Consider the following 19,945-nt stretch of genomic DNA (forward strand, 5'->3'; position numbering starts at 1 on the left):
TGAGTACAGGGCCAAGGAGGGCCACAGAACTCCACTATGGGGGTGCAGACAGCAGAGCCCCCCTCCCTCCTGACTCCCCTCGGGGACAGCCACACGTTTGGTGCTGCCTAGCCAAAGGGAGCCTGAAGCACTGGCTCAGGCTGCTTGCCCATCTCAGGGCTCACCCTGGGGGTGTCACAGGGTCTGCGACATGACCACGATGGCACCCATGAGCTTTGCACGGCCCCACAGACACCACGGACACAGGGATTAGCACATCTCAGTTTAATCCCACACCTCATCCCAGCGAGATTCCCTCCCTCCCGACACCGCCAGCGGCATCCTGCAGGGCACAGCCCTGTCCCCAGCGAGGAGCAGTTCATGTCCAGGGGCTCAGCCCCGCTATGGCAGCACCACGATCTTCTTCTCCAGGGTCTGCGGGGGGAACAGGACCCTCCTCATGGCAGCGTCCAGCTCCTCCAGCGCCAGCTGCGCGTGCAGCACGGTGGCGGCGTCGCGCTCGGCCGTGGCCACGTGCTTCAGCAGGCGGTACAGGTCCCGCAGCACGTCCCGCAGCACCTGGGCACGGCACGGGGCAGGGATGGGCTCAGCACCGCCCCTGGGCACGCTGAGACTGCCCCTTCCCCGGGCACCGACCACCCAGCCCCCGTGACTCAGTTTCCCCACTGTGGTGATCCCGCAGCCCAGGGGCATGGGGGCATGTCGGGATCCCGGCCGTGGGGATTCCCCTGGGGAACCGGCTGGCTCCCCCGCGGGAGCTGAGTCCCAACACGCTCGTTACTGGGAACTGCGGAGGGAGGCCGCAGCGTGGAAAAACCGGGCATTTCCAAGGCAAATCAGTGAGGAACAACTCCCACAGCTCCCCAGAGCTGGCACTGCCCCAGCATGGCGTGGCACTGTCCATGGCACAGCCCAGCAGCTCAGAGGGACATCCCACAAAGCCCCCTTTCCCCAGGATCTGCTGGGGGAACCCTTTAGTGGGGGATGCCCAAACTGGGCATCTCAGTGCCTTGGGACTTTCCCTGGAAGCCGCTTGGCAATGAGCCCTGCAGCCCCTACAGAGCACGGGCCCTCCCCAAGGTGTGCCCAGGAGCCCCCTGGGGGCTGTCCCTGCCCCAGGGACCAGCAGGGCTGACCCACCTCGGTAACCTTCTCACTCAGCCCCCGCAGCAGCAGCACCACCACGTGCACAGCGGCTCTTCGCACTTCAGCCTCGGGGTCTGTGCGGGCTATGGCTGTCACACAGCAGGTGACCTGTGGGGACAGGGCAGGGGGCATCACCAGGGGCTGAGAGACGCAGGGGATCCCATGGAGCAGCCACTGCCGTGCTGGCAATGCCCCAAGAACGAGGATGGGACCCCCGTGCCCTGTTGGGTGCAGGCTCCCAGCAGCTTCCCCAGGGCCAGGCGCACATGGATGCTGTACAAGAGTCTGTATAAAAATCAGGCAGAGCCAAAGGAATCTAATTAAATCCCGGCAGTGACAGCCGGGAGAATTAGCAGAGCTCGCACCTTCCCAAAATAGCAGCGTGTGGCTCACTGGCATCACATCAACTGCCGGGATCCACCGGTGCCGAGCGGGAATGGAGCAGCCCCGGTGCCAAAGCCACGGTGTCTCACTCCAGGAGCACCGGAGGGGGCGGGCGGTGAAGCTCCCCTGGGGCACAGACCCATGGCTCCAGGGCTGCTGGCTCACCCCACTGGGATCTCCCAGCAGCTCCCAATGCTGAATCTCACCCACAGCCTGCAGCCGGGGCGGGTGAGGGCCAGCGCCTGACACTGATGATAACCATCATGATAATTAAGATAACGGGAGAGTAACAAGGTGTCATTAAGCGGGAGGTGTCTCTGGCAGGCACCACTTGTGCCCCCAGGTCTCCTCTGGCAATGGCTGCCATGGGTGGAGCAGGCACCAAAAACCAGGGCTAGAAGACTGGAACCTCCCTAGTGTTTGCTTCAGGCCCCGTCACTCTTATACCCCACAATATCAGCAATTATCACTCATATCCTTAATGGAAACGTCCCCGTCCCGTTTCCATATGGAAATGTCCCATTTCCACGTCCCCAGCAGCCCAACCATGTGCTAACAAATGCAGCGTTAAGGAGAGGCCCGGCGCTGCCCAGGCAGGGTGAGGGCCAGGGTCAGGATGGGGCCGTACCTCGTGGATGATGGATCCCAGCTGGAAGCCCAGGTGCTGGCAGAGCTCGCCCAGGTTGGAGAGGCTGCTGGCCCTGAGGGCTCCGTCGGGATCGCGGGCTCCCCGCAGGAAGGCGCGGATCAGCGGCTCCCGGTGCCGGAACACCATGTCCCCTGCCAGAGAGCAGAGCCCGTGTCACCCTGCCTGCCACGGCTCCTCTGGGAACAGATGGCTGGGGCAGCTGCCTTGCAGCACCACTCAACAGCTGCATGCAACATCTGGAGTGTGGCTGTGCCCTCAGCACACACCCCGTGGCACAGAACCTGGGGCTCTTTGGCACATTCCAGTCCTCCCATGGGGTCACTCACGGTCCTGCAGACACACCGAGTGTGAATCTCAAATTCTGACACCATCCAGACCCAATCCCCTGCCCCAATTAGCACACAGAGGTGCTGTGGATGTGTGAGCTGCTAATGAGAGCTCACAGCCGTGCTCAGCATCCACAACCATCCCAGGAGTGTGGTCACCCCACAGCAGCTGTGAGCCCCACGGTGTGGACACATCTCCTACCAGCCAGGGCCTTGAGGGCTGGAAAGAAAGCTCCAGAAGGCCAGCTGGCCTGTAAATTCTGTTTTTTCAGCTCTCTCAAGCTCTGGAAACTCCTCGGACAATGGTGTCCTGTAGCAGATGGAGGCACTGGGGTGGATGCCCCCAGGGTGTGGGGACAAGAATGATCCTTGGGGCAGTGGAAACCCCACCACCCTGCAAGTGGGGCTCAGGCTGGGGACTGGCACAGGGTGGGGGAGCACAGGGCAGCCCTGTGATGCCAAGGACTTGCTGGGGATGTCTCATGCTCTGTGCCTGCACCCCAGGACATGGAATTACAGCAGTGTGAGCAGTGCAGGGTGATCTGAGCGGGATCCCCTCCGCAGGCAGCAGTGCACCAGCCTCTGTGCCAAACAGCCACAGAAGGGGCATGCAACACTTCCTTTCCCCTCCTAGACAGGGAAAGCCACTCCAGTGGGACAGAAAACAGGGCTGGGCACAGGGCAGGAGTGGGGCACGATGGGTTCTTGGCAGAGCAGGAGAGCTCAGAGCCACAGAGAGCTGTGGAGGGATCCTGGAAGTGCTGGATAAATCCTTGCTCTCAGGTGCTGAAGCTCTGCAACAGGAACAACCTGGTGCAATTTATTCTATAAATACGCCGGCGAGCCGGGACGCGCCGGAGCAGCTCCTGGGGCACCGTGGGGAGAGCCAGGGCAGGACGTGCCACTGTCCTTGGGGCAGGATGTGCCACCATCCTTGGAGCAGGACGTGCCACCATCCCTGGGGCAGGACGTGCCACCATCACCATTCCCAGGGGCATGCCCAGCCAAGGCACAGAGTGCCCACCCAGTGACCAGGGAGCTCTGCCTGGCTGCCCCAGCACCATGGACACTGCTGCCACCTCCCTGGCCATGCACAGCTCCAGCTGTGTGCTCTGCCGGCCAGGCCTCCTCCACAGAGGCAGACAAGGCATTGTAGGACGTGTCCCAACAGCAGATGCCAGAAAGGCATCATCCAGCTTCCACCTCTGAGCCCGGCGTGTCCAGGCGCTTCCCGGCAGTCTCCAAGCCTGGTGCTGCCGACCAAGGGGATGGAGGGCTGCTGGCAGGACCCCTCACCCTGCTCCTGCTGCTGCCAAACCCCTGCCAGCTTCTCTTGGGCTTTCAAACCCTTCTCACCCTCTGACAACAAAATTCCCCTGTGGGCTTTCCCCCGGGTAATGGTGAGGCCGAGCAGTGCTGTGGCTGCTGGCAGCAGGCAGTGCCATGCCCACAGCCAGGGACTCACCCAGCGCCCGGGTGACACGCATCAGCACCTCGCCCAGCTTCATCCTGGTGACAGCAGCCATGGTGTCCTCTTTGCCCTGCGCTGGGCGCTCGTACTGTGCCAGCAGGACGGGCAGAATCCGCTCTGGATACTCACTGGAGAGCAGGGCAACGCCTGCAGGGGAGAAAAACTGGAAAATCAGTAATTTAGCAGCTGGCAGCAGGTGTCCACTCCCTGCTGCTGGGTATGCCCTTTGACCAGTGAGGACCTGATGGGCACTGCAGCCAATGCTTGGCACAGGGTCTGGTCACTGCTCCCAGCTCTTGGCCATCAGCACACGGTGCCAGTGTGTCTCTGTCGCTGCTGCATTTACCTGGCCCAGACTGGGAGCAGAAAGCAGTGTGTGCTGCTTGCCCGCTGCATCTCCCAGGGGCTGATGAGAGATCAGATGCCAGATGCAGGGATCAGATCCTTCTCCAGCTCCAATGCCCTCCCCTGAACACACTCCAGCCCCTCAATGACTGTCTCGTCATGAGGGGCCCAAAACTGACCCCAGGATTGCAGGTGTGATGTCCAGCACATCAGGAATACACCACTGGAGTCTGGCTCTGTGAAACCCAGCAGTGCCACAACCCCTGGCTCAGCCCCAGCCCTGCTGCTGTGCCAGGGAGCAAGTGGGATATGGGGACCCATCTGGCACAGCCCCCAGGCCTGTGCTTAGCACGGCACGGCTCGGCAGGGCACAGGTGCCGGTGAGTCAGTGCTGCAGGAACCCACCAGGGTTAATCATGGCAGCTGCAGCGTGTTAATCACTGCACGTTACAGCCTTTGTGCTGCAGCCCCGGGCAAGGACAGGCCCGGCGCTCTCAAGACCGTACAGGCAGGGGAAGCACGGCATGAGCTCCTTTCCCAGCTGCTGCCAAAGGTTACCGACCCCATGGCAGCGGTGCCAGCGTGGCTGCGGGCCCGGGGCATGGCACACATCCCCTGCACGGAGCCCAGGGCGCTGTGACCATGCAGTGTCACACAGGGCACACGCAGGCACCGCTGCAGAAACACCTGCCTGCAATCCCACGGGCAGCCAGAGCTGTGGGGCTGTGCCGAGCGTGCTGGGGCAAGCACTGACCTGAGGGTTTCCTAGGAAGGGCTGGGAGTACTCAGCAGCTGCCACCTTGGCAGAGCCCTGAGGGAGCACCAGTGGGTGCCCCACATCCTGGTCCTGTGCCAGCCTCAGCTGAACAGACCCCTCCGTGGGTGCTGGGGCTGTGCCCACGCTGCACTGGAACTGCAGCCCCAGCCTGTGGCACAGACCTGGCACAGGGATGGAGACCAGCTCCAGGGAGTAAGAATAACTGGGAGATGAAGTCTCCAGCTTCAGGAACTCGGCATAGAGCCCACGTGTGGCCCCAGGCTTGATGGAACAGCACAAAGCCACAACCTGGGAGGGCAGGAGATGCCAAGCCCTCAGCCTGGCCATGGCTCTGCTGCTCTCCACTCCCAGGGCACAGCACAAACCCTCCCTGACAAAGGGCTGGCACTCGCCCGGACAGGCACTGCTCACCTTGGATGGCTGAGAGGTACACAAAGGCGTCCTCGTGCTGCACATTCTCCAGGAACACCTGGAAGGAAGGAAGCAAAGTGCCACCAGAAGTGACCCAGCAAGGCCAGAGGGCTCCAGTAATGGTGACCATCTCCAGCCTGATGGCCTGTCCAGCCCCAACTCTGCTGGTGGGGACACAGCAGGGGACAGGGACCGAGCAAGGGACAGGGACCTCAGCAGGTACCTGCAGCAGCTTCTCCTGCAGCCGAACTGCCTCTGGATCCCTCTGTGTGACCAGGCTGGCGAGGTGGCGCAGGGCAGCAGCCCGGGCGGGGGGCTGGGGGTCGCAGGCTGACTCCAGCAGCTCCTGCAGCCCACCCGGGGCCGGGCTGTGGGCTCGGGGGGCTGCAGAGGCTCCGGGATCACGGCCCCTGCTCTGCCCCATGCTGCTGCTGTCCCTGTGAGCCGGGGGGCTGGGGGCTCTGCCTGCAGGGCTCGGTGCCGCCGTGCCAGGCTGCGTGCCCATCAGCCCGTGGGCGGCGGTGCCCAGCGAGCCGGCCGAGCAGGCGCCGTGGGTGAGGATGGCGATGCGCAGGTCCGAGGCCAGCTCCTGGGTCAGGGGCTCGGGGTAGCTGCGGGACAGCTCCTCCAGCAGCGGCACCAGGCGCTTCAGCACCGCGAAATCGCTGGATTTCAGCTGGCAGGGAGAGGGGCAGCGCTGGCTGTTAGCCATGGAACGAGGGCTCACCCCCTGGCATGCTGCCTGGAGGGTGGGCATGGGGGTGAGGAGCCCCAGAGCCCATCCCCAGGTCGGGAACTGGGCTCTGGGCACCACGAGCTCCTCTCAGCCCAGCGCCAATCCCAGCCCTGGCAGCAGCCATGGGAGAAGGTGGGAAGCACGTGAACATGAAGAACAGCAGGGTCTGGGTATGGGGAACAAACCAGGGACATCCCTCCCACCAGCTCCCTAGCACAGTTCCACACAAACCAGTCTCCCTGTCCCGTGCAGCTCCCCAGCACAATTCCACACAAATTCAGTGCCACACTTGCCATAAATCCTGCCTGGAAGGACGCTCCCAGCACAGCAGCCATGAACTGTCCTGAGCTGGAGAAGCTCTTGCCCTAACCTGGATTTAACTGCTAAAATCTGGGATGTGAGGCCTAAAAAAGGGTGCTTCAGCAGAGATTTTGGATGGTTGCATAAAACCCCTTGCCTGCTGAAAGCCAAACAGCTCTGCAGCTCCTTCCAAAACCTTTCACATTCCATGTCCCAAATTATGTCACTCCCATTAATGCAAAAGTGGGAGCAGGAACTCGGTTGGGAGGGGCCCACTGCAGCCACAAGACTCTGGCTTTAACTTCTCTTCAACTACAGTTCTTTTCCCAGTATCAGAAATTTAGCAATAAGAGACAATAAATAATCTTTTTCTGTTAACAGCTGGATGTTCCTTAGGGCAAATCCAGGGATGAAACCACCCCAGCAGCTCCGTGATGGCAGCACGTTAATGGAAGTGCCATTGCTCCCCATGGCAGCTCCACTGAGTGACACAGAGCTCACATATATATAGGCATTACAAGGTAACTGAGAGATATAAATAACAATATAAATATGTATAAAATGTAAATATAAAAGTATAAGGGGATTTTCAAGGGTACAGCCCACACGGGAAGTTCACAACGCTCTGCAGCCAGAGTCTGTGACCGTGTGGGGATGCAGAGGGTGCAGGGCTGGTATTTAAAGATGCTGTATGCGACTGCACTGTTCTGACAGTGCCATTTTAGGAGAGATTATCAATTAGTTCATTGGGCTCTTGGGGGGTGCCGTGCTCTGATTGAATCCTTGGTCAGTACCCTGGCACCACCCCAGGAAAAAAAAAATTATATATCTTTATCTCTAGATGTATTTACAGGCTGTGACCGAGCAGGGACCCTGAGCCAGGGCACCCTTGGCTGGCCATGGCAGTGCCAGCCCCACACCCCACACCCCACACCCCAAACCCCTCACCTGGACGGCCCCACCGAGCACGGCGGCCACGAGCCCCATGGCCATGGCGAGGGTCTGCGCCTCGGCCGCCGCGCCGGGGCCCTGAGCAGGGTGGGCACAGGCTCGCTGCAGCACGGCTGCCAGGAACTGCTGCACCTGCCAAGGGAATGGCATCAGCAGCAGGGACAGCTCAGGGCAGCCCCTGCAGCTCCTGAGCACAGCCGGGTGTCCCTGTCACACACAGTCCCCAGCACAATCCCACACAAACCAGGTCCCTGTCCCAGAACTCCCCAGCACAATCCCACACAAACCAGTGTCCCTGTCACACAGCTCCCCAGCACCATCCCACACAAACCAAGTCCCTGTCCCAGAACTGCCCAGCACAATCCCACACAAACCAGGTCCCTGTCCCAGAACTCCCCAGCACAATCCCACACAAACCAGGTTCCTGTCCCAGAACTCCCCAGCACAATCCCACACAAACCAGTCTCCCCATCCCACACAGCTCCCCAGCACAATCCCACACAAACCAGGTCCCTGTGACACAGCTCCCCAGCACAATCCCACACAAACCAGGTCCCTGTCACACAGCTCCCCAGCACAATCCCACCACAATCCCACACAAACCAGTCTCCCCATCCCACACAGCTCCCCAGCACAATCCCATACAAACCAGTGTCCCTGTCCCAGAACTGCCCAGCACAATCCCACACAAATTCAAGGAGTGCTCAGACCCTGCTGTCAGGGATGCACAGGGTTGCATTACTGGGGTGTCTGTTCAGGGCCAGGAGTTGGACTCAATGATCTTGGTGGGTCCCTTCTAATTCAGAATATTCTATCATTCTGTAATTCTGTGAAACCCTTCCCATTTTCCTCCTGTTGCTGCTCAGCCAAGTCACGTCCACAAATGGGACAAGGTGATGGTCAATCTGGGGGGGTCTCTCAGCTGCAGAAGCCCCCCTGGGGCTGGAGGAACAGAGGGATCCCAGCTCCATCCCTGCCTCCTGCCTGGCTCCACCATGGGATGGAAGCTCAGGGTGGGTGTGTATGGAATTGCCTTAGGTAAAGGCTTGGAAATCCCAGAGCCAAGGAGCTCCAGCCCCTGTCTGCAATCCTCCACACCAGCCTCCCCCTTATCCTGCACAGCTGACACCCCAGCTGAGCCATTTCCTGTGTTCTCACTTACTTTGGGATCTTTCCCACAATATTTTTATTCCACATGTAATGATCCTGCCTGGTTGGCATTGGCCTTCTCCACACTTGGCACCAACACCTCTGATCCCACAGGCATCCTGCCTTCCTAACAGATCCTGAAATGAGGGAGTTGATGTTCTCCACGCCTTATCTTCTCCCAGACAAGCCTGGGAAGGGTTTGGATCAGGGTCACTCCTACCTAACAGGTGTGTTGCAAGAGAGGAGGAACTATTGTGTTCCTCTTTCAGAAAACAAAAGCATGAGGGCAACAAGGTCCTCTTGCACCAAATTCCAAACTTCCACCCCCAGGGCACTGGGTGCAGGCAGGATTTCCTCCTCAGCTGCCAGATTCCTTAAGCAAGGAGGGAGGCTGTGGGAAAAGGCTGCATAAAAGGCTCAGGTACCCGCTGGGATAATTATTCCAGAGAAGAAATTCCATCAAACAGCAAGTAAGTAAGTAAAAAAAAAAAAAATTGCAATATTTGCTCTCACAACACAGTGACACATGAGCTGGAGGGGTTGCAGTTATATTTAATATTTAGAAAAAGAAAAATTGTGAATAAATAACAGTAGGTTGCAACTGCAAAAACTTAAAACTTAAAAAAATAATCTAGAAAAAAAACTTTTTTAAAGTGGGAGGGAAAAAAGAAAAATAAAACACTGGGGCACAGCTGTGTCTCAGGCAGGAGGAGAGAATCCTTGGTGCAGTGAGGAAATCAAGCTGACCTTGGTTATGGAGGAGAATACATAAATAAAATAAATGTGCAGCGGGGGGGGCACAGCAGCTGCTGCTCCTGGGCTCCAGCTTTGGGAGGATGGACCCCACTTGCTCCCAGCCCATTAGGGCCCCCAAACACCCCAGGGAACCCCTGAGTGCAGAACCTGCTCAAAGCCTGTCCCTGTCCCGGCCCAGGGCCTCGCTGAAACACAACCCAGGCAGGAGATAATGGATTTCTTGTCTGCATTTCTTTGGTGGTGGGTTTGCATCCCAGACTCCTGGCTGGACCCTGGCAAAGCCCTTCCCCATTTCCCAGCGCCTCTGGGCCCGGCGGGTGGGTGTGATGGAGGCAGGTGGGGACAAAGCTGGGCTGGCCGTGTCCCCTCTGCTGCTGCCGAGCACACAAAGGCTCCTTTGTCCTGCAGGAAACGTGAGGAAACCTGCCTGAGCCATGAACAGCCCTGCCCACGGCAGCACGGGGAGCTGGCATGGCCAGGGCACTGGGGAAACAGCAATAAACCCCAGCAGGAGGAAGCTGAAAGCCACAGGATCTGCAGGGATCTGCAGGGATCCAGAGGGGAGTGCCAGGCTGCCCTCGGTGCCAGCTGCCTTCCAGACTGACCCCATCCAGGGCAGGCTCAGAGGGAAAGACTGTAAATATCCTTTTTGGGACCAAGGGGCACCAGTGGCCTTCGAAATGATAATATTTAATAAATTTGGCACTGCCCACTCATGAATGTAGGAGCATAGTTGTGCTAATCAGGTTGCTCCCATCCAACCTGGCCTTGGGTACCTCCAGGGATGGCACAGCCACAGCTTCTCTGGGCAACCTGTGCCAGGGCCTCACCACCCTCACAGGGAGGAATTTCTTCAGTGTACCCCTTCTAACCCTGCCCTCTGTCAGGGGGAAGCCATTCCCCTTGGTCCTGTCACCCCCTTGTACAAAGTCCCTGTCCAGCTCTCTGGGAGCTCCTTTAAGGACTCAAAGTTGCTCTAAAGGTCACTCTGGGCCCTTCTCTTCCCCAGGCTGAGCAATCCCAGCTCCTTCAGCCCTTGCCCCTGGCAGTGCTCATTTGATGCCCCCAGGCTTTGCTCACCAACCTGCTCGATGTCAGTGAACACGGTGTCCGAGACGCCCTGGCACAGCGCGGCCACCAGCTGCAGGACCAGCAGCTTCCTCCCCTGCCTGGCCTGGTGCTGCTCCAGCTCCAGCAAACTCCCTCCAGGCTCCACAGCTGGGTTTGGAGCCTCCTCATCCTCCGCAGCCACCTGAGTCAGCTCCTGCCGGGAAGGAAGGGCAGGCATGGGTTAAACATTGGGTTAAACACTGGGCCAGCAATGCCAGGTGACTCCTCACACCAGCACCACCCTGCAGCTGCTGGATGAAGGGTTCTGAGAGCTGCCCACAGCTCCTGGGTGTCCCATCCCTATCCCCTCCTGGGACTATGGGCTGGGGAACAGAATCCCAGTCCAACCCAGGCCTGGGGGGAAGCGTGGGGGCTCCAAGTGAGATCAAAGGAAGCAGGTATGGATGGGGCCCCTCTTCTGGAGCCAAGGAAGCAACAGGGATTATTCCCAGCCTCCAACACACTTCAGACATGCTCCTGTAGTTAAAACAGCCCAGGGGGAGGATGAGGGTTAACCCCTTCAGGGATAGGGCTGCTCCCACTCCTTGACTCCCACCCAGCACACAGGGCTGCTCCAGCACACACCACGCCCCAGCACACACAGGGGATGATCCCCCTTTGCCTTCTGCTTGTCCAGGGAACCCCTTCCCACAGGCATGCCCCAACCAGGGGCTGGCTGCCCTCACCTTCAGGCAGTGGATGAAGAAGTCTCCAGCCAGACCACTCTTCTGGCAGTGGGACAGGAGCTCCACCAAGCTCTCCACATGGCACTGCTCCAAGGAGATCTTCTGGTACAGGGCCTCATCTTCATCGCTGGAACAGGTCACTGTGCCACCAGCACAAACACCCCCAGAACCCCTGGCACCCAGCCTGCAGGGCATGGTGAAATCCCAGGCTGCTTTTCCCTGGAAGCCTTCCTTCCCAGCACTTCCCAGCACAGCCTCGAGGCAGCTGAGCCAAACACTGCCCAGGTCATTTGGGCTCTGCTTATTAACTAACCTGCACTCATTAACACAAACCATGAGCCCAAAACATACATTTCATCCAGCCCATAAACACCATGATTAGTGCTGGGTAAGTTAGGCAGAGCTGTGGCAGCAGGGCATGGGCAGAGCCAGTATGGAACACGTTTAAAGTAGTCTCAGTTTAAGCAAGGCAGAGCTGCTTCTAATTCTGGCCCTGGAGTAGCTAAAGTTTATAAAAAGGCTGGAGAGGGACTTTGAGCAAGGGCATGGAGTGACAGGACAAGGGGGAATGGCTTCCCACCGACCAAAGGTGGGTTAGATGGGATAATGGGAAGGAATCCTTCCCTGTGAGGGTGGGGAAACCCTGGCAGGGGCTGCCCACAGCAGCTGTGGCTGCCCCATCCTTGGAAGGGCCCAAGGCCAGGCTGGACAGGGCTTGGAGCACCCTGGGATAGTGGAAGGTGTCCCTGCCCATGGCACGGGGCAGAACAAGATGAGCTTTAAGGTCTTTTCCAACCCAAACCAGTCTGTAATTCTAACTCAGGTCAGGAAAAGCTTGAAAAGAAGCCAAATCAAACGTATTTGTGGGGATTTTGCTGCATGTGCCACCAGCTCCCAGCACACCCCTGGCACAGCTGTGCCCCTGCCTGCCCCCAGTGCTGCCCTGGCAGCTCACAGCCCCTCTGTTCAAAGCCAGCCTGCTGCTGCTGGCCATCCCAGCCTGCGTGGCTGGAGACTAAAGGCTGCAGTTAACTCCCAGCATGGGCAGCTCTGCCTCCCCTCAGAGGCCATCTGCCCACACCAGAGGAGCTCTGTGACGCTGGCACTGCCACCGTCTGTGTTGTGACCGTGCCACCTGTGCCCGAGGGACTCTGTTCACGGTGTCACCACACAGGCTGGGGCTGGGGGCTGGAATCTGGGGGGTGTTGAGATTGGAAAGGCACATCCCCTTCCCAGACACTGCACAGCAGGCAGGCAGGAGTGCACAGCAACGCTCAGGTGGAGCGTGATGCTTTGTGTGGCTGCAAGTCAGAGCTCCGCACCATGTCCAGGGAACCTGGGGGCTGTGCTGGCTCAGTGGAAGTGTCACCTGCCTGAGCCTGAAGGGATGAGACCCTGTGGGATGGATCTGTCAGCCCCTGCTTTGCCTGGGCTCTCTGCCAGGCTTCCCTGGAAAGCCCTGGGTGCCCAGTGACTCAGAGACTGTCCCACAGCACTCCCCTGATGGCTGGGGCTGTGTGGAAGTGTCACTGAGCCTGAAGGGATGAGACCCTGTGGGATGGCTCTGCTTTGCCCAGGCTCTCTGCCAGGGAAGCCCTGGGTGCACAGTGCCTCGGGGACTGCCCCACAGCACTCACCTGATGGTTTCCTGCAGGACAACGGCAGCACCGCCCTCGCTGCCCACCTGGAGCTGGCACCGTGGGTGCAGGGTGGGCACGTGGCTGCTCAGCCCAGCCAGGCCCCCCAGCACAGCCAGGGCCTGCTCCCGCTCTGCCTTCTCCAGGAACCACAGCAGGATGTCCAGGCACGGGGAGCTGCCAAGGGGAAAGGAGCCAGTGGTGACACTGCTCTGCCCACTGCACCTTCCCTGCGCGGCTTTGGGATGAGGGATGTGGCTGGAGTGCCCTGGAGCAGCCCTCCCTGCAATGCTCCAGCTCCTGGCTCTGGCAGCTGAAGCATTTGTGCCTGTTCTAAGGGAATCAGCAGCACACCCTGCCCTTCTGGCGCTCCCAGATGGAAGGATTTGGGTTCCTCCACACTTCAGGCTGGCAAGGAAGCGCTGTGAACACCCTTGGCACGCCCTGCCTGCGCCTCAGGCTGAGGTGACAAGGGCTGGTGGCAGTGCCAAGGGAGAGGAGGAAGGAGATGGGAGCACTGAGGTGGCACGGGGAGCCCTGCCAAGGGAAGAAGCAGGTTAATGAGGTGAAGCAGCCACAGTGGGCCGTGCCAGGGGTCTGGAAACCTGAGCACTTCCAGGCAGCTGTGGGTTCAGCCATCCCTGCCAAATTCCTGAGCAGAGGAAGCAGTGACTGCTGGCCCAGCAGCAGCAGCAGCTTGAGCCTGGCGTGTCCCACAGCCTGTCACGGCACTCGCTGCTCTTTGGGGTGATTAACGAGGCCTTTAATATTAAACAGCACAGGCTGTGTGTGCACACACCTTTTAGGGAAAGCCTGCACACGCCAGCATCACCAGAGCACTGTGTAATCCCACCAGGAATGCTTTCACCAGGCTGGTCCTGACTGCAGGGACAGCCTGGGAGACCACAGAGAGAGGACAGGCAGCACTGGGCACCCCTGTCCCTGCCACGGCTGGCACACGTGGTGCTTCATGGTACCAAGGAGAGGACAGGCAGCACTGGGCACCCCTGTCCCTGCCACAGCTGGCATGTGTGGTGCCTCCCACCAGTCACGGGGAGCTGGGCATGCTGTGGGCATCAGCTGCCAGGATTGTACCAGAACAGTGATTCCAGATTGGAGAATGATCCCGTACTTCCAAGAGGCAGTGCTTAAACTGTTTTCCCAGTTTTTATGCTATTTGTAGATCTCTCCATCCAGTTTCCAGCGTCACTCCCTCCATCCATGGACAACCACAATCCCTGCTCCAGGCAGAGCCACCCTGTGCTCTGAGGGCATGCTCAGCTCTACACAGAACACCCTGGCTCCAGGGAAAACAAAAACTAAAGTGAGAACGGGCTGCCAGTGAGGCTGTGTGCTGGCCTGGGGTTGCTGCCTGCTTGGAACAGAGTGCTCTGGGGGGAGGAGGAGGATCTGTGCTCCTGCCTGTGCCCTCTGGCTGCTGGAGGAGGGAGAGCCCAGCAGATGAAACCCCAGCAGGGGCAGAGCACAAAGGCTCCCTTACCGTAAGTATGACACATTCTGCCTGGCGAAGGAATAGAGGGAAAACACCACTCCCAGGACTGGCTGCAGGGATCCCAGCAGCAGGCTCGAGCTGTCATTGCCAACCACAAACACCTACAGAGGGAGAGAGGGGCACAGGGAGGGGAATCAAACACCTGCAGGGCAGAGGGGAGCCCAGGAACACGTCTGAGCACAGGGCAGCTGCCAGGGAGCATGGTGGAGGGCTCTCAGCCTCTTTCCCTCAGTCTGGAGGCTGCCTTCCCTGATTATGCCACATTCCCTATTAAAACCTGCCTTCAGCACCACCTTTCTCTAGGAATTTGTTTAACCACAGCAGGGCTCCAAGCTACAGGAAGGCTGCAGGCAGTTTTTGTGAAGTCTGCTGCTCAGGAGTAAAGTCCTGCCTTACCCAGGGATGCAACAGGTCCCCTGGCATGAGCAAATCTTCACTGCCTGCAAATCTCAAACACAGAGATCAGTCACCAGCAGGGCAGCTGGGCTGGTGGGTGCTGAGCTGAGGCACTGGGCTGCTCAGGCTCTGGGAATGTTGTTGGTGCTCAGGGGAGCATTACAGGGGCTCTGGGGATGCTGTGGAGGCTCTGGAGGGGCTGTAGAGGCTCTTGGCGGGGCTAGAGGGGCTCAGGGGTGACTGCAGAGCCCTGCACCTCACCCAGCACCCTCCCCAGAGGCTGAGAAATGGTGCCCAAGGGCCCTGCCCTGCTGCACTGCTGCACACAGAGCTGTTTTCATGTGCTAATCCCCACGGAGCCATTCCTCCTCCCCAGACCCTTGTGTACACAAAGGCTCCCGATGAAGCCCCAAGGATGGTTTCTCACTAAGCATCAAATGACACTTGTTAGGCAAGAAACCCCCCCCCCCCCCAAACCTGGGGTCCCCTCACTAATCTGGCTGCTGTCAGGCCCCCAGTGCTCTGCCATTAAGGAGGGACCCACCCCAACCCCCCCAGCACTGCTCTGGGAGGGAGCAGCCCTCCAGACCGGTCTCTGCCTGCCAGCCAGTTACAACAGATCATTACTGGGAAAATACACAACAATCCCAGCATTTAAGAGCTTAGCCTGCCTCGGGGCATGCCAGGAAGCAAGTCACCAGCTCCTGAAATTTGAATTCCTGGAGTGGAGATGTCCTTGTGGGCTGGAACGTGCAGCAGGAAGCTGCTGGAGCCTGCAGGGTGGCACTGGGGTTACTGGGGGGATGGCAGGAAATGAGTTATGAGGGGAGCTGTCACAGGAGACACCTCCACAAAGCCCTCACCCTTCTCAGGAAGCACAAGGACGGACCTCACCATCCCTCAATGCCAAGATCTGTGCTCCAAGGAAAGCTCAGAGCTCCTCACAGGGCCTAAGGGGGCTCCAAGGGGGCTGGAGAGGGACTTTGGATAGGGGACAGAGTGACAGGACAAGGAGCAACAACTTCCAGCTGCAAGAGGATGGGCTGAACGGGATACTGGAAGGAATCCTTCCTGTGAGGCTGGGGTCCTCCTGCAGGTGAAGACCAGACAACTGAGCATGGCTGCAGGAGACACTGACTGGGTTTGTGTGGCCCAGCACACACTGAACTGCTCACCAGGTCTCAAACCAGCCTTTTCTCACCCAAAGCAGACATGGTACCTTGAGCACATCTTCCACACAGCAGCCCAGCTCTGCCTCTGGCACCAGCACGGCCCCTGCTGTCAAATCCTGCAGTGCCAGCTCTGAAAGCAAAGGGCACACACATGAGCCCCCAAAACAGCCCAGAACTGCACTCCCTGCACCCCAAAGCACTCCCACAGCTCCCTTCCCTCCCCATGGGAACAGAGCAGCCCTCGTTAGCCATCCTAATTGTGCTGCAGTGTGATAAACCCACAAGGAGACAGGGAAATAACACAGACCACAACTCCATGATGGATGATTCCCCAGAGAGCTGCTGGCCAGTGTGGGGAACCAGCAGCTTCCGTGTGCAAGCCCAGAACAAGGATGTCAGACTGGGAGAGGCTCCCAAGGAGCACAGGGCAGAGCCAAACTGCTCAGCTGCCACTCTACAGTGACTGCACTCAAACAGGGGTAAATATGGGGTACCCAGACAAACTGACAGGGCCAGCACAGGGAGCTGGGCTGCCACACTGCCCAGCCTGGCCTGAGAAAACTCGAGGGAGTGACAAAAACCAGTGAGGAGCAGAACCAAAGGCTTCCCCAGCCCAAGGAGGTACCTGTGGCCTCGGAGCAGCGGCGCAGCGGCGCCAGCAGGGGCTGCAGCAGGAGCCTCTCTGCCAGCTGGGGCTGCTCCCTGGCCATGCTCAGCACCGTGCTGGTGGCCACACGCTGGAACTGCCGCGCTGACACCTTGTCCTGCACGTGCAGCAAGTCCAGAATCTGCAAGGAAATGGAAACAGGGATCAGCAGCCCCTCGGAGGGGACAGCCTGGCGCCTCTTGGCAGCCAAGGAGCCACCCATGTGCTGCTTTGCTGGCAGCTGGCGTGACATTCCGTGTGTGGAAGAGCCAGCGCCCTTCCCACACACGCAGGACACCTCTCTGGGTCAGAGCAGGAGCCTGCACCACTCCCAGAGCCAAAGAGCTACAGACAGAGCTCTGTGTAGCACAGTGACAAGTCCCTCGTGTGATCAGACAACACCATCCAGCATTTCAATAAAACACGGAAAATTCAAGAGTGGAAACGTCCTACTGCCAGAAAACCATCTCCACGTTGTGCTGGCTTGAGCCAGGCCACACTAGAGCAAAAGGAAGAGCCCCAGCACCCTCCAAGCTGAGAGCTGGCTCTGCATTCCCCAGCAGAGGGGACAAGGGACTTACCTGGGGGCACACCTGTCTGTAGTAGTCCTCGAGGGACAGGCACTGCTGTGGGCAGGCAGCCAAGATCTTCCCAACTGCATCACATTTCCTCCAGTCCAGAGCTGCTGCTTCAGCACCAGCACCACCTACAGCAGCAGCAGAAATCCTGGGTCAGCTCAACCCACGGCCAGCTCTGGCTGAAGCCAGGTGCTCCTAGCCAAAAATTGGATTTTGAGCTTTTATTGCTCTTTCAGGAGACATCTGAACTCAAGGATAGAAAGGGGAAAATTGCTGTGCAAGAGCCCTGATAATGGAAAGCAACTCCTACAGCCAGGTGGGTGAGCCAAAAGGTGGAGAGAGGTTGTGCTTGGGTGGTTGGAGTTGGCCAGACGAGATTTTGGCACTAAAAACTGTGGGATTCAGCTTGTGGAGAGCAACAGCTTCCTTCCCTGGCAGGACATGGAGAGCAGGGGATGGGATGGGTCTCACTGTCCCTACAGCTCTCACAGCCCAGTGCCCAGCACAGCTCCCACCACACTGGCACTGGGACAGGGCACTCCCCAGGACTGATCTGGACACACACACTGTGTGACCCCATCGAGGCACAAACAGGCTTGGAGCCTTCCAGCATGGCCCTCTAACACATGTGTATCCCAAATCATAGCAGTTTGGGAGCTCAGTGCAGTCAGAGGCAGTGTCTGTGTGTCACCACGTCACCTCAGCCTGGCACAAGCCAGCCCTTACACCCAGCTCTGTGGCTCTGCTCTTCTGGGGTGAACTGTCTCCAGATACCTCTGAATGTGTGATGCTGGGGCCCAGAGCCCCCCACTCACCGTCTGTGCCCTCCAGGACACCCCGAACCACGGCCTGCACCCCGCTGGGCCTCAGCAGCCTCTCGGAGAGCAGGTGCCCGCAGAGCCGCCGCAGCCAGCCCGGAGCTGCCCCCGGGCACCTCTGCAAGGCAGCAAAGGAGCAGGTGAGGAGCCTGCCTGCACACACCTGTGCCCAGCCCACCCTGGGCACAGCCCATGCTCTGACACAGAGCACAGCACACAGGCTTTGAATTGCTGCTTCATGCAGCGGCACAAAGCAAATCAGGAATTAACGAGAGGTCAGCCCTCAGGTGCTTAGCATGCTGTTCCATCTCTGGAAGTGTCCAAGGCCAGGCTGGATGGGGCTTGGAGCAACCTGGGATGGTGGAAATTGTCCCTGCCCATGATAGAGAGTGGAATGAGATGAACTTTGAGTTCCCTTCCAGGCCAAGCCATTCTGGGATTCTATGATTCTATTACAGGCATTTTCCCATGGGGACTTTCCTAAAACAACACTTAAGAGATTCCCCACCTCCTCCTCCCCAGGATGCTTTGGAACAGCCGCAGAGAGCAGCAGGTGCCCAGTGTCATCCCCCGAGCGGGAAGGGTGAGGTTTGGAGGAGCAGAGGCTGTGCTTGGCCGGGCACGGTGGATGTGGGTGCCAAGCCAAGGTGGCACGTGCGGCGATGACAGTCCCTGACACACCCAGCAGCCTCCAGCGCTCGGGGACTGGTTTTTAAGGTGTAAGAACATTTCCAGCAGAGCAGCATCCTCGGCGTGTGGGAACCACGGGGGTAGGGACGCTCACAGCCCGGTGTCGGGGATGGCCCCGGGTACCTGCTTGGGCTGTCCCTGCAGGACGAGCAGCTCCTGCACGGCCAGCGGCTGGTAAACACGGTCCAGGATATCCCCCAGGGCTTCCCGGCACTGCGCTCGCTCCGCGTCCGAAACACCCTGGAACAAAACACACCGGGGCTCTGATAAAACAGCTCGGTCCGGGCGGTGTGCCGGTGCCCCGCGGGCTCCCCTCGGCGGGCTCCGTGCCTCCTTTCTCTGACACGGGGCAGGACACGGGAGGCACCGCCGGAGGAGCGGGCTGGGACACGCACGGCACCCCCGGGGAGCGGGGCACGGGCTGCGAGTGCGGCACGGACCTGGCAGAGGGCGGCGGGGCCGTGTCCCAGCGCGCAGAGCCCGCACAGCAGCAGCCGCAGGTGCCGGGCGAGCAGCGGGGCGCCCAGCGCCGGCAGCCGGGCTAGCTCCACCAGCGCGGCCACGGCGGCGAACAGCCGGGCCCCGCGGCTGCCGGGCGGCGGCCCCAGCGCCGGCCCGAGCCCCGGCGGCAGGTGCGGCAGCAGCCCCAGCCCCACGGCGGCCCGTAGCGCCCGCCGCAGCGCCCGCTCCTGCCCCACGCTCAGCGTGTCGGCGCCGGGCGGCGGCGGCGCCCCGGGAGCGGCGGGGACGGCGGGGGCGGCGGCGAGCGCGGCCAGGCGCTCCTTGAGGCACAGCAGAAGCGCCAGCAGCCCGCAGGCCGCCGCCCAGCCCGGCTCAGGGCCCGCCACCCCGGCCGCCAGCGCGGGCGCCCGGGACAGCACGGCCGTCCGGAGCTGGCGCAGCGCGGCCCAGCCCGCTGCCCCGGACAGCCGCTCCTCCAGCGCCGCCGCGTTCCTGCGCAGCGTCTCCGGGCACAGGGCGCGCTCCTTGCTGGGCTCGGCGGCGCTGTCGCCATCAGCGGGCGGCCCCAGCAGGAGCTCCAGCGCCTCCAGCACACGGGCCGGCTCCGGGCCCGGCTGCGCGCCGCCCGCCATGTCCGGAGCGCTGTCGGTGAGCGCCGCCATGCTGCAGAGGGTGGGGAGGGGGCGGGGCCGCCGCCGGCCGCCATCTTGGGGAGGGCGCGAGGGGCGGGGCCGCGCCGCTGCCGCCATCTTGGGGAGGTCGGGACGGGAGGAGGGCGCGGCCGGAGAGCGGGGCGGGACCGGGAAAATGGCTGCCAGTGCCGCCGTATGGCGTA

At 60.2% G+C, this 19,945-nt stretch overlaps 1 protein-coding gene across 2 annotated transcripts; it reads right to left on the reverse strand.

The window, feature by feature from the left end:
• Window positions 1-240: 240 nt before the first annotated feature.
• On the reverse strand, window positions 241-19,809 carry TANGO6 (transport and golgi organization 6 homolog). 2 transcript variants are annotated; one of them, XM_074550680.1, is made up of 17 exons: window positions 19,089-19,809; window positions 18,772-18,888; window positions 17,956-18,076; window positions 17,144-17,268; window positions 16,542-16,704; window positions 15,964-16,046; window positions 14,337-14,449; window positions 12,836-13,012; window positions 11,199-11,382; window positions 10,487-10,666; window positions 7,495-7,629; window positions 5,734-6,186; window positions 5,511-5,568; window positions 3,971-4,123; window positions 2,159-2,310; window positions 1,141-1,254; window positions 241-558 (listed from the first exon to the last, which is right to left on the reverse strand). In XM_074550680.1, the coding sequence occupies exons 1-17, from the start codon at window positions 19,770-19,772 to the stop codon at window positions 382-384; spliced, it is 3,189 nt and encodes a 1,062-aa protein (XP_074406781.1). In that variant the 5' UTR covers window positions 19,773-19,809; the 3' UTR covers window positions 241-381. The 2 variants fall into 2 exon arrangements, with proteins under 2 accessions (XP_074406781.1, XP_074406782.1); XM_074550681.1 differs by having other exon boundaries at window positions 242-558; window positions 11,199-11,325; window positions 19,089-19,808.
• Between the last annotated feature and the right edge of the window lie 136 nt (window positions 19,810-19,945).

This window comes from Zonotrichia albicollis, chromosome 13, assembly GCF_047830755.1.
Source record: "Zonotrichia albicollis isolate bZonAlb1 chromosome 13, bZonAlb1.hap1, whole genome shotgun sequence".
In the NCBI taxonomy this organism is placed as follows: Eukaryota; Metazoa; Chordata; class Aves; order Passeriformes; family Passerellidae; genus Zonotrichia; species Zonotrichia albicollis.